Source organism: Mastigoproctus giganteus, chromosome 12 (genome assembly GCF_048544385.1).
Source record: "Mastigoproctus giganteus isolate SK-2022 chromosome 12, ASM4854438v1, whole genome shotgun sequence".
Classification (NCBI taxonomy): Eukaryota; Metazoa; Arthropoda; class Arachnida; order Uropygi; family Thelyphonidae; genus Mastigoproctus; species Mastigoproctus giganteus.
In genome coordinates, this window is record NC_143586.1 from 16,903,252 (window position 1) to 16,915,807 (window position 12,556).

A 12,556-nucleotide genomic window follows, 5' to 3' on the forward strand; every position below is an offset into this window, starting at 1 on the left:
TTAAAATTGTAATCAGAATAACGTATATGGCAATATTTCTTACAGATTGCATCAAAAAAAAAAAAAAAAAAAAAAAAAAAAAAAAGAGATAAGATTGAAACGCGTAGGTGATGACGTAATATTGCATCAGCTGTTACTTTCAGCTATATAAGCACGCTCTACAAGAGTTGCAGTCATTCCTTGCTTGTGTCAGGATGGCGAGTTACGTGCCGAACTATCAGTTGACGCCATGAGCAAAGAGTGCTATTTTTGCTTTACGTGAGGAAGGATGTTCTTCCCGTCATATAGTGTCTTGTAATCAGTAGACAGTGAGTAGAATTCTTTCCAAATTCAAGAATATTGATTCTGCTGATAGGAAAAAAGAAACCGGATGCAAACGAGTCTACGCCAAAACAGGACCGCATTTTGAAGCGCTTATGCCTTAAAAATCATACTTATTCGTCTGAGCTGACAAGAAAATGAGAACATAGGAGTGGTAGCAAGTGCAGTAATCCGTCGTCCTAAGAAGCAGCTCCACCTCACACAAAAAATGAAAAGGGCACGATTAATTTGGTGTAAGGAGCATGTCAAATGGACACTCGAACAGTGGAAGTCAGTTATTTTCTCGGATGAGAAGAAATTCAATCTGCATGGCTCTGATGGGAGACAAATGATTTGCCATAGACGTGGTGAATACCATCCAGACTGTATGGTGTCTACAGTGAAATTCCCTACCAGCCAAATGATATGGGGGTGCATTTCGTATCGCGGAGTAGGTTACCTGCAATTTATAAAAGGTTCCGTAAATGCCGACGGATACCTGGCTATATTAGAAGGCAAATTGCTGCCAACCATTAGAGACCATTTCAACCTGCCAAGTAACTGCATCTTTCAGGACGACTCTGCTCCTCGTCATCGGGCGAAAAGTGTAAGTAGGCACTTCTGTAGGTGCTGTAGTTATTTTAGCTTCATTTCTGCATTAGAGATTCGACAGTAATGTGTTTTCATTTGTTACAAGTGAAAAAAATGGTTGGAAGAACGGTCCATTATAACTCTTAGCTGGCGAGAAAACAGCTCGGACCTGAATCGTATAGAGACCTGTTGGCATCGTGTGGAATCTGCCGTTGCCAGAAAGAGACCAAAGACCCTTCGTGAATTTCAGGAAGCCATAATTCGTGTTTGGAACCACGAACTATCAGTTGATTATCTTCAGAAATTGATCTTGTCAATGCCTCGACGGTGTACTGCTGTCATCAGGGCCAGAGGCAGTTTAATTAGTTTGCACGTGGTGAACTTTTCATTTTGTTTTCCATTTAAAATGATAAAGTGAAGCAAATTGAGGGCTTCTGATAACATTTCAGCCATAATTGTCGTGTTTACTAAAACTGTTGTATAAAAGTTGTAAATGATCATTTTGGAATTATTTTGAGAGCACCTGTCAAATATTACTTAGCTTTGCCTTAACTATTAATAAATATCTTTTTATTTATATTTCTATTTGTGATGCTAGTCATTAATGTAGCATACCATCGCGAAAAAGGGTTAGAAATGTGAAATTCTTAGGTGATGCACTTTTTTTGAATACTAATGTATTTATGGGTTCCCCCCCCCCCCCCCCCTTTAGTATTGGTCGGAAGAAGAAACACAGAAACTATAGTACTTAGTACCGTGCATTGATTTTAGTTTGAGAAGACAAAAGATACTTTTTGACATTAGACAGTCTTTTTTTTTTTTTATGAAAACCCCAAACACGAAAGGTATCAAAACCTATAGTACTTAGTACCGTGCATGGGTTGAAGGAGAAGTATGGGGGCGTGTAGCATAGTGGTATAATAAATAAATTTTCTGTTTATACTCCGGGACGACCAAACGGTCAGAGGAGTTCACAAGATAGACAGAATAATTGTAGGTGGTAGATGACTATCATCAACTGGTGAAATACCACCACTTTGCTTATTGGAGGCTTGAAGTGGTGAAACCCATGTTTAGTCTCTAGAGCAAAGTTTCCAGCAATCCCCCCCACCCCCCATACTTCTCCTTCAACCCATGCATGGTACTAAGTACTATAGGTTTTGATACCTTTTGTGTTTGGGGTTTTCATAAAAAAAAAAAAAAAAAAAATACAAGAAACAGCACCGTATATAGTCACCGTCCTCCCGTTATTCGGACACCGTGTGGAAAAGGTCCGAATTCGAATCCCGTCGATGTTGTTATTTGGTTTTTAGGAGCATTAGCAACTAAGGCCATATTGCTCTGGGGATATGCGATGGTCATTCCCTGACCTTTCCGCATCCTCCGTATTTGCTGGGCACGGGAAATCCCGTCGATGACGCAAGGAACCTTAATGGGATTCTTTCACTCAGAGCTGACTTAGTCGATCTCAAGCGTAGATAGCAAGGTTTTTTTCGTCCAGCAAAACAGGAAAATCGACCAGAGAGCAGATAAAAATACTGGTTTATGTAATTAATTATGGGCAACACTAATATAATAATTTGATTTTATTTTTTTGTAGACATTATACATGAATTTCTCTGTAGTGATACCTACTGCATCAGGCGGACTGGAAGCAAGGGAAGCACCTAAAAATAGCCCGCTTATAAGATTTGTAAGTGGCAGACTTCCTCGGTCACAAAGCTTTGGATATCAATCAATATTTCGATTAGCATGAATCTGCCAGGAACGGTACGTCTATTAGCTTGGTAACGAAGAAGGAAGCGATTTCAGATAAGTTTGGGGAATCCTCCACGAGCATGTATCCCATATGTAAGGGTCTGTCAGGATTAATCTTTTCTCCGTGAAGAATTCCGGAACTTGAGTAATACCTAGGGTATTACTGGCTTACATATCAGTTGTGATCATTACCTGGGAGGTGAAATTTCTTTACTGCCCCGTCTAGAGACAATATTCAGCAGTGAATAACTGCTGAATATTCACTGCTATATCTCACAATATGAGATATAACCAAAACGAAGCATATTTAATCAAACTACTTTGGTAGATGGCTATGTTAAAATGACGCTTTTGCACTAACCTACATGTTAGTCATTCTACCTCGTAGCATGAGGCCTCTGCCCTTAAATATTTTAAAGAACAGAGGTAAAGATGGGCAAATGTCTCGGGAGAACTTATTTAGAATTTTACTGGTAAAACGAAAGTACGGCGAATACGCTGAATGGGTATGGAAATATTGGCGATTACGTAGAACGTATAGGAACCCGTGCTCCTACAGACCAGTTAAAAGCAGCTGTAGCCTAGAGGGGACTGCCCGGGTAGCACAGTGGTATCGTCACCGTCCTCCCCACACCGGGTGGAAAAGGCCTGGGTTCGAATCCCGTCGATGACGCGAGGAACTTTAATGGGCTTTTTTCACTCCGTGGCTGAGTTAGTCGGTCTCAGGAGTAGATAGCAAGGTTTTGCTCCCCAGTAACTGGGGTTTTTTCGTCCAGCAAAACAGGAAAATCGACCATGGAACATAGCAATTTACAGACACAAATACGGGTTAATGTATTTAATTACGGGCAACCCTAAAATAATAATTTGATTTGTAGCCTAGAGGGATTTCTACGTGGGTAGTACAGTGGTATGATATCGGCAGACTCAAGAGCCCAATTGGAGACCATTGCAAGCCAGGCAATGACAAAACTACAAGAATGGGCCTAGATGCACCTCTTAAAAATCTCCTCCACAAAGACTTCCGCCATCCTCCTGAAAGGACTGGATCCTTGACGGCCGCTACAAATAGATTGGATTTGTGGCAACGTCTTGGACACCAACTTGACGTTCCAACCTCTCGAAACATATAAGGAGTAAAATAAGAAACTATGTGGCCTTAGTCACCAGGAGGAACTGGGGACTTAAAAAACGCACGGTCATTATATTACAAAACCATCCTCATCCCTGTAATCACATATGCCTCACCTATATGGTACCACAAATCCATAACTGCTGCAAACAGAACTGTCCTCTTTGTTACCCTTGCTTGCTAAACTGGTCAGTACACACGCCATGCAGGTCCTCGCGGGGGCCCTCCCGCTGGACCTAGAAGTAATCAAGACCCATGCTATACCACCTTGCAAAGGCAGTCCCCATCACCTTTGCTGGATACACCATAGATCTCACAAACAATCAGAAGACGGAGAAAGCCAACCTAATCCAACACCTGCAGCAGGAATGGGAGAACAGATGGGCGCATTCGACGAAAGGAAAAGTGACAAGGAAATTCCTACCAGATATTGACAGCGTGTATCCCCAGTCAACTCCCTGGTTTCATCCAGGCCGGAATATGACCTTTATAATCACAGGACCATGGCCCATACAATGACAAATTAGCAGCCTTTAGCTTGGTTGATAGCTCACTATGTATTTGTGGGCAGGCGGAGACATGGGACTATCTGATGCACTGATGTGAACATTGAGGATCTGTGATGCCTCCTAATAAAAAGGACAAGATACATGCCACTGAATCAAGAGTTGTACTTACTTGAAACGGAGGATGACTACAGAGCGCTCTCAAGCTTGGCCCAGGACTTATTCTCCAGGAGGACAATGATTGCTATTCACGGTAACTAAAAATAAACTAACCAAACACAACTCGAACTAGATGAAGAAGAGACAACACACAAAGGAAATTCGAAATTTGGGACATTCCACTCCTTGGTTGGACACACATATTACCTGGCAAGTCACGCAAATTGGACCTTGAGTGGACCAAAAACTATCAACACCAAGACATCCTCACTGGATGGGGCTTCCCCATGAATTACTCAAAGTGGAGCTCCGAAAACTGATATAGACTCTTAACGCCGATGTTAAAACTCCCAGCTATGCTGGCGTCATTGGGGATCTGAGGAACCTCACTCTCTGATGAGGTTCCCCTTCCTGGGTAGGGGAAGGAGACGGTGTGCTGTCCCCTCTTCGCCTGGTGAGGCATGGGTCTGCCTCACTCTGGGGCCATTTTCCCTATTGTCCCCGTACTTCTGTCCCTCACCCCCCCAGTCTCGTCCCTATCTAGCTATCTCACTACTAGCGTTTGACCCTTGTGAAAACTACACAAGTCCCACACTCAAAAGTTTTTAACTCTACCCTAAATAATTTATCTCTCTTTTGGTCTGACCTAATTTCTAGCCTTTCTCCCTTTCCCTTTTTTAAGGCCCTAGCCACAGAAATCTCAGGACATTAGGTGGCAGGACCTGCCAGAGTAAATATCTAAAATATTGGTGTACGTGGTCTGCCTCCACGGGGCTTAGTGTGGGCAATGGTGGGTGCCATTAGGGGCCCAACTGCTAAAAGGCCAGATGAACAACAGTACAAAACATTGCACACCACAATATCTATAAAATTTTAAACCTCTGGCCTCTGCAGTGTTCTGTATCACACCACAGTGTGTACTACGTGGAGATAGGGGAAACCTCTGGTGCCGCTAGACCCTAAACACTAGGGGTATCATCACCGTCCTCCCACACCGGGTAGAAAAGGCCCGGGTTCGAATCCCGTCGATGACGCGAGGTACTTTAATGGGCTTCTTTTTCACTCCGTGGCTGAGTTAGTCAGTCTCAGGCGTAGACAGCAAATCCCCCTCCAGAAATTTGGGTTTTTTCGTCCAGCAAAACAGGCAAATTCACCAGAGAAAACACGCAATATACAGACACAAATACGGGTTTATGTAATCAATTACGGAGAACCCTAATATAATAATAATATAGACTAGAGGAGTAATAAAATACACTTTTAAAAAGTGTATAATAGGGTCAGTAAAAATGTTTTAAAAATATATTATAAAAGGTCAAATAAGTTACAACTGACAGCATATATTAAAAATATTTATATATAAACAATAAATCACGGTATATAGTATTGTATCAAGAAGCCATAACATACATGACCAAGGTTTATCCAAGCACAAACTCTTTCGATTGGTCAAACAATTTAGTTCAATTTTATCCTATTTTTTTAAACGTCTTTGTTTGTATTAATTTCGGCACTTTTGCTCTTTTTAAATTTTGTACAACTAAACTGAATGCAGTGGTTTCTATACTTTGTGAACGGTGCATTAGAATAAAGAAAACTGAGTTAAGAAAAGCCACATTCAAATTCCACAATGTACTTACCAGAGGCGTATTCAGGGATGGGCAGAAGGGGGTATATGCCTCCCTTTAACCAAAAATTCCAAATTAAAGAAAAAGAAGGCAGGAGGCGTTCCAAAAAAAAAAAAAATCTCAAAACTCTGGTCATCATCCCCCCCCTCCCCCCCATTTACAATGACACCTGGTACTTACTATATCCAGACATTTCAGAGATTCACTTTTATGAAATTTGCCAAATTCATGAAAATTTATACTTCTTAAATGAATATTTTCTGCTTTTAAGATGCACTCATCCTCGGTCATATTACTGATACAACTGTTCAACGTAAAAAAAAAAAAAAAAAAAATGTTTAATATTGTTTTAATAGAGTTGCCAGATTTTATTAGGCCAAAACGAGACGATAAATTTTTTATTTTGTATCAATATATTGAAGCATTATCAGCGGCGTAGTTTTGGCCCTTATGCAGACTACGAATTCCCCCCTCTATTTTTTGTAATGCTTTACTCGTAAAAAATTTATAACACAAATAATATTTTTAATTAACAAATCAAGACTATAAAAAGCAGATAAAAAACTAGCGCATCAAAATAAGCAATTCAATCAATAATCTCATAAAAAATTATCGGGACAGACCAATAGGCTCTCGTTTTCGTAAGCACTTACACTTTTTGAACAGTGGTACTTACGTCTTTGCGCATAATATATATACAGTATATTCATATATAATAATCACTTTTATTTAAGCAACTGCGGGCATATTTTCTTAGTTACAAATGTGCTCGGAACGAATATCTTAGTGATCTGGATTGTGTGTGTGTGGGGGGGGGGGGGGATTAAAAGCCAGAACGCGCTTTGAACTAAAAAAAAAAAAAAAACGCATTCTAACGCAATCACGGCCATAACTAACTTTCATACCCCCTACAGATGGAACCTAGAAAAAAATAATTTTTAAATAATGATGCTCGAAACATTAATTTGAAACTATTTTTCACATTAAAAAAAATCTTATACTGATTAGCATTTACTGTGACCTAAAGCAACCGCTTGCATCGAGGGCTCCAAGGATTAATCCTCCAATCCTGTGATCACACATAGGTATTAATCATGATGCCCTTGCATCAAGGACTAACGCTTCTTCGAAACCTAGGCAACATTTATTTAAAATAAATAAATTTTCTGTTTTTCTCCGGGACAACCAAACGGTCAGAGGTCGGGAAAAACAAGAAACCACCGTATTTAGCAGTCACGGACTCGACCCCAGTAAGCGAAAGCATGACTTCCTCTCGCCTGACCACCAGGCTACGGCTTTGGGGAGGGTAATTTAAAATGAAGAACCTCACAAAAATAAATAACCGACGAATCCTAGACAGTTACTTTCTGAATAATCCAGTTCTGCTGATATTTAATATAATCATGCAATACTATAACAAAAACTCAGCTAAAATAGTGTAACAGCTGTACAAGGCGTGTGATGGATACTTTATTATTCGTATTTATGTTAGTCCTATGTAAGCCGTATTATTTTTGTTTGTTTTTTATTTCTTTATTCTAATGTTTTTATTTTGCCTATAAACTCAAATTCCTTTGTAATAAATTTCCTTATATTCACTTTCACAATAAAATATGGCCTTGTGGCAATGCAGTGGATACGACGCCATTTAAAAATGGTTTGAAGTTCTATTCCGTTTGCAAACCGCAGGAACTCTATATACTATAGAGACATTTTATTTGAGGTTATATTTAATAACCGGTCTGAGGCGCCGCTAGAGTTTTTTATGCGTTCATGACCGCCACCCTGGAATACATACAATATTCGGACAAGAAATGAAGTGCCTTAGTTGCCTTGCCACTCATTAAGTGTTGGGTTCGCACTGTTAGAACTAGAAGTGGGTATATTTGCTATTAGTATTGGAATATATTGATGCAAGAAAGCAAGCTTTAGCGTAAGCCAAAAAAAAAAACATCACCTGCCTATCCCCTCCAATAATTTGTACATAATACACCATTTATGTTTATTACATGTATGGAAAACCTTACAACGTTCATTATAAGTTATTTTTACATTCTAGGAAAACGAAGCTTACCTCATAATGTGAGATGGATTTCAATATCTTCCCATTCCTAACTATAAGGTTTTTATTTAATTTCGTATATTCCTTTTCAATTGCGTTTTGTCTATAAGTTTCGGAAGGTAACACATTTGAAGAGACACCAGACCTTTAAACAGAACCAGCTTCAACATTCCCTTGGCATTACTCTATACCTTTTAATTAAATTAAAACTATATTTTGGTGTTTTTGCTGGTCAACCATTGAAAAGTAGTCATGGCATGAATATTTACTATGCCAGGAGTTACGTCCTATTAAAACAAATTTAATTATACTATTGAATAAGTTATCATTCCAATAAATGATAACACAGACCAACAACAAAATGCACTAAATTAAATTAAATATCTACTCGTTATCTAAAGTTTGAGAGTACGTTACCCCTTTTATGATATAAAATATACCCAGCCCATATATAGAACTGTAAAAGTTTCAGTTTTGATATCTTAACCTATAAAATAACTTAAACATTACCTAGAATAAAATTAAATCGCAAATTGAGGTGATATCCTGGATGAATATTTGCGCTTCGTTGGGCCAACCAATACCAATAGCAAGCAGCTGTAAGAACGAGTCGTCTATCCCAGAGGTCATTGCGCGTAAAAGGTCGCGCAGTTACATCATGGAATAACATCGGATAGATGCTCCGCTCAGCCTGCTCACTATTTCTACTGAAAGAGTGATGTATACGTTGTCCAAAGGCCCTTACAAAATCATAGCTAAGACCAGAAGAGGTACGTAGAATATGATTCGTACACTTTTAATCGTCTAGTAATGTTTTTGATTGAATTTGCTTTCGAAATAAACTTCTGTGGCACACGTGGTGTTTTTTTTTGTCCTAATAGGCCTTACGCAAAAGACAAATAGCCTTGAAAGCCAGACCCAAAGCCAAAAAGATTCGGCAAGTAAAAAACCAGGGGATCTCAGCGGTGTTACTGCCGATATGAGGTAAGCCTGACTTCCGAAATAAAATAAAAAATTAACGTATCACTTGAAGTTTTGATGATTGCAGTGACGCTTACAGGAAGAAGATTTCTATTGGATGCTGCTAAGTGTATGTGCAAAAAGGAATACTGCATTCTCTCGAACAGAATCTCGATTTATTGAACATTGCAATTTGTCTTTTATAAGGTGCATCACATAAAATTTGCATCGTTTATGAGGCGTGCTTTTAGTAAAGTTCATTCAATGCAGTTGGGAGTATTTTGTTATAACATGGTATTGCATGATGCTATCCCCCCCCCAGCTGTGATGGATGGTGTCCAGCATTGGGTGGATTTAATAGAAGATTTTGTTATGAAATAACATTAACATATAAAATTTGAATGCGCTATGAAACATTCCATACAGATTTGTAAGTAAAAAAAATATTAATGCTTGGATCTGAGTGCAAAATTTTACTCTTTTATTTCCGAACACGATCAAAGAGATGCAAAAAAAAAATGGGGGGGGGGAGGGAATTGACCTACAGTTCAAGGAGAATATACATGCTATTTCATCGGACAATGTTATTATTATTAGCTACATGGTGCAAGGAAGCCTGAGGCTTCTGCTGCACCAGCCAGCCATAAAAAAAAAAAAAAAAAAAAATCCCCGGGTTACCCTGAGAGAAAGAGAGAGAGACATAATTGTTTTAATTAAATGCCGTTTTATATGCGAAATTCAGATCGAACGTATATAGTTTTTATAAAAAAAAAAAAAAAAAAAACGCCATCTCCAGAACACGGTGCACCTTCAGACTGCCATGGTCTTGGGGTGTTTATTCCCCCTCTTCCAGCTGTTTTAAAATAGGAAAACGAGTTCTTGATTTTAAAACAGCGGCAAGGGTGGGATAAACACCCTAACTAACGCTAACCATAGCAGGTTAGGCACTTGATTTTCAAAGGGGCACCGTGTTCTGGAGTTTACCAAAAAAAAAAAAAAGCATTCAATAATGTGGAAAAAAAAAAAAATTGTTTTAGAAGAAGAAGAATCGACATCCATGTCATTCACACTTCACTATATTTTTTACACAGAATTTTGTAAAATTGCAGGTGTACTAAGTGCACAACTAGAGAATGGGCAGAGATAACATTTTTTACCTCTTCTCATTAAAAAAAATGAGCCATATGAAAATTAAAGAAATACTCATTTCAAATATAAACCAATACTTAAAAATATTTGTCATATCTAGTAGTTATTTATTTTATTCAACAAAAAAAATGGACAATAGTCACCTAATTACAATGTATGGGGACCAAAAAATAGTAAGAATTCTAACAAATAACATCATGAATGAATAAATTAGAATAACTGGAATGGCATAAATAATAAACATTAAAAAAATATATCAAGTCAGTAACATTTTAATTATAACTAAAAAAGAAAGAGAGAGATTAATCATAGCTGGAAAGATCATGGAGGGATTCAACTAGAGCAAAAATGCTGCCAGTGGCTTTCTGAGAAAACAATATTATCTTCACCGGCAAATGATAATTGTCTGTGTACTGGACTGAATCTGCCAGTGTCACTATTTCAAGGTGCAACATGAAAAATTTTACACCTAATAGCTCCAGCAGTTAAAGAATTGGATTAGGTTGAAAACACCATAATGCCCAGAGAGTATCTTATACAGGGTGTCTCAAAAATATTGGTACAAACATTTAGGGGAGGTAGGTAACATCTAAAGAAATGTGAATCGCATAGGAACCCATAACCAGAAACGTCACGGAAAAGTAGTAGCAGAGGCACAAGAAGCAGAAATGACACAAGACAGTAATTAGTGGCAAACATTTATTTGACATAATATTAACAATGGAGTACGAGGTGGATGCATTTCATGATGTTACAACAGATGCTCGAAGGTTCCACCATGAGACGCGATGCATGCGTGACACCGACGCAGCATGGATTGGCGGACATGGTCGAACACAACTGGAGTTTCTTTGACAGTAGCAGCAGCGCAGATGAGTCTTGCCACGAGATCCATTTCTGTCTCCACAGACGATTCATACACGATAGATTTGAGGGCCCGCCGGGTGGGTAAAGTGCCTACCTGGCAACCCAAAGGTCGCGGGTTTGAATCCTGGCTCTCGCTTGGATCAGAGTAGAAAATACAAAAACTTTGGGAGGTGCATTATGGCCACAGAAGCCGATGCGGCAATAACTAACAAAAAAAAAAAATTTTAGGCCCCCCCCCACAGAAATAAATCAAGGCTCAATAAATCAGGTGAGTGTGGGGGCCAGGCAATGGTCCATCACGGCCAATCCATTGACGCCCAAAGCGCCTGTTTAAATGGTCACGAACACACCTTCCATAATGGGCAGGCGCCCCGTCATGTTGAAACCAAATGTTGCATCTCATATTTACTGGAACATCGTCAAGTAACACTGGTAGAAGTTATTCAAGATAGATCCGATATTTAGCGGAGTTCATGCGGGATGGTAACAGGTATGGGCTGACTAAGCAGTCACTGACCATACCTGCCCACACGTTTATTGCAAAGCGATGTTATGCCGCATGGGGCGCACACCATGTGGGTTGTTGTGAGCCCACACACGAGCATTGTGCTGATTGAATAAGCCTTCCCGAGTGAAATAAGCCTCATCTGTGAACAAAACATAGGCTGGAAAATTCAAGTCTTGAACACTTGGAGCTTTCTTGGAGAAACCACTGCGCAAAAGCCACACATGCAGGATGATCTTGGGGGAGCAGTAACTGAACCCTTTGGAGATGAAAGGGGTGTAAGGAATCATCGTGCCAGACACGCTGTACACTACATAAGGTATAAGGTATGTTCGTGTCGGACGGCACCTGGGATTTCTACCATCTCCGCTGTACACTGCAATGAGACACTCCTAAGGCAGAGGCAGGCACCTCCGTAGCCAGGTGGGAAGGAGCAGCAGTGCATAGCACATGCTTCTTGATTAGACCGGGGTTCGAGCCCGTCACCACCAAATACGGAGGATGCGAAAAGGTCCGAGAATGACCACCGCATATCCCGGAGCAATATGGCCTTAGTTGCTAATGCTCCTAAAAACCAAATAACAAATAACAAACCTAAGGCAGAGGCAACGGCACGTGTGCTGGTAGTAGGATTATTCTGGACGGCATTCAACACACTTTCTTCCATGGTGGGAGTTCGCATCGAATGGTTTGCCCGCACTACTCCTGTTACCTCCAAAAGACCCATAATTGCACAAATTTTGATGCACACGCGCAAACAAACGGTGGTCCGGTACATGTCTGTCTGGGAAGGGTTCTCCATAAATTCGTTGAGCAGCCGTCCATTGCCCTCTGCTAATCCATACACTAGGTGCATGTCTGCCAGCTCACAGTTCAGATATCGTTGCATGCTCTTCGTGCAGCGCGCCGTCTACCGACTTACGGTGACGTTTCCGGTTA

The 12,556-nt window shown here is 39.9% G+C and overlaps 1 protein-coding gene across 2 annotated transcripts in view; it reads left to right on the forward strand.

Moving 5' to 3' along the window:
• Positions 1 to 8,756: 8,756 nt before the first annotated feature.
• LOC150076733 (MAPK regulated corepressor interacting protein 2-like) overlaps positions 8,757 to 12,556 on the forward strand; it is a 94,994-nt gene continuing 91,194 nt past the window's right edge. For both annotated transcript variants that reach the window (XM_090386189.1, XM_090386188.1), the window contains exons 1-2: positions 8,757 to 8,906; positions 9,018 to 9,120. In XM_090386189.1, the coding sequence (XP_090242315.1) occupies positions 8,855 to 8,906; positions 9,018 to 9,120 (155 nt within the window). In that variant the 5' untranslated portion in view covers positions 8,757 to 8,854. The remainder of the gene's footprint in view (positions 8,907 to 9,017; positions 9,121 to 12,556) is intronic.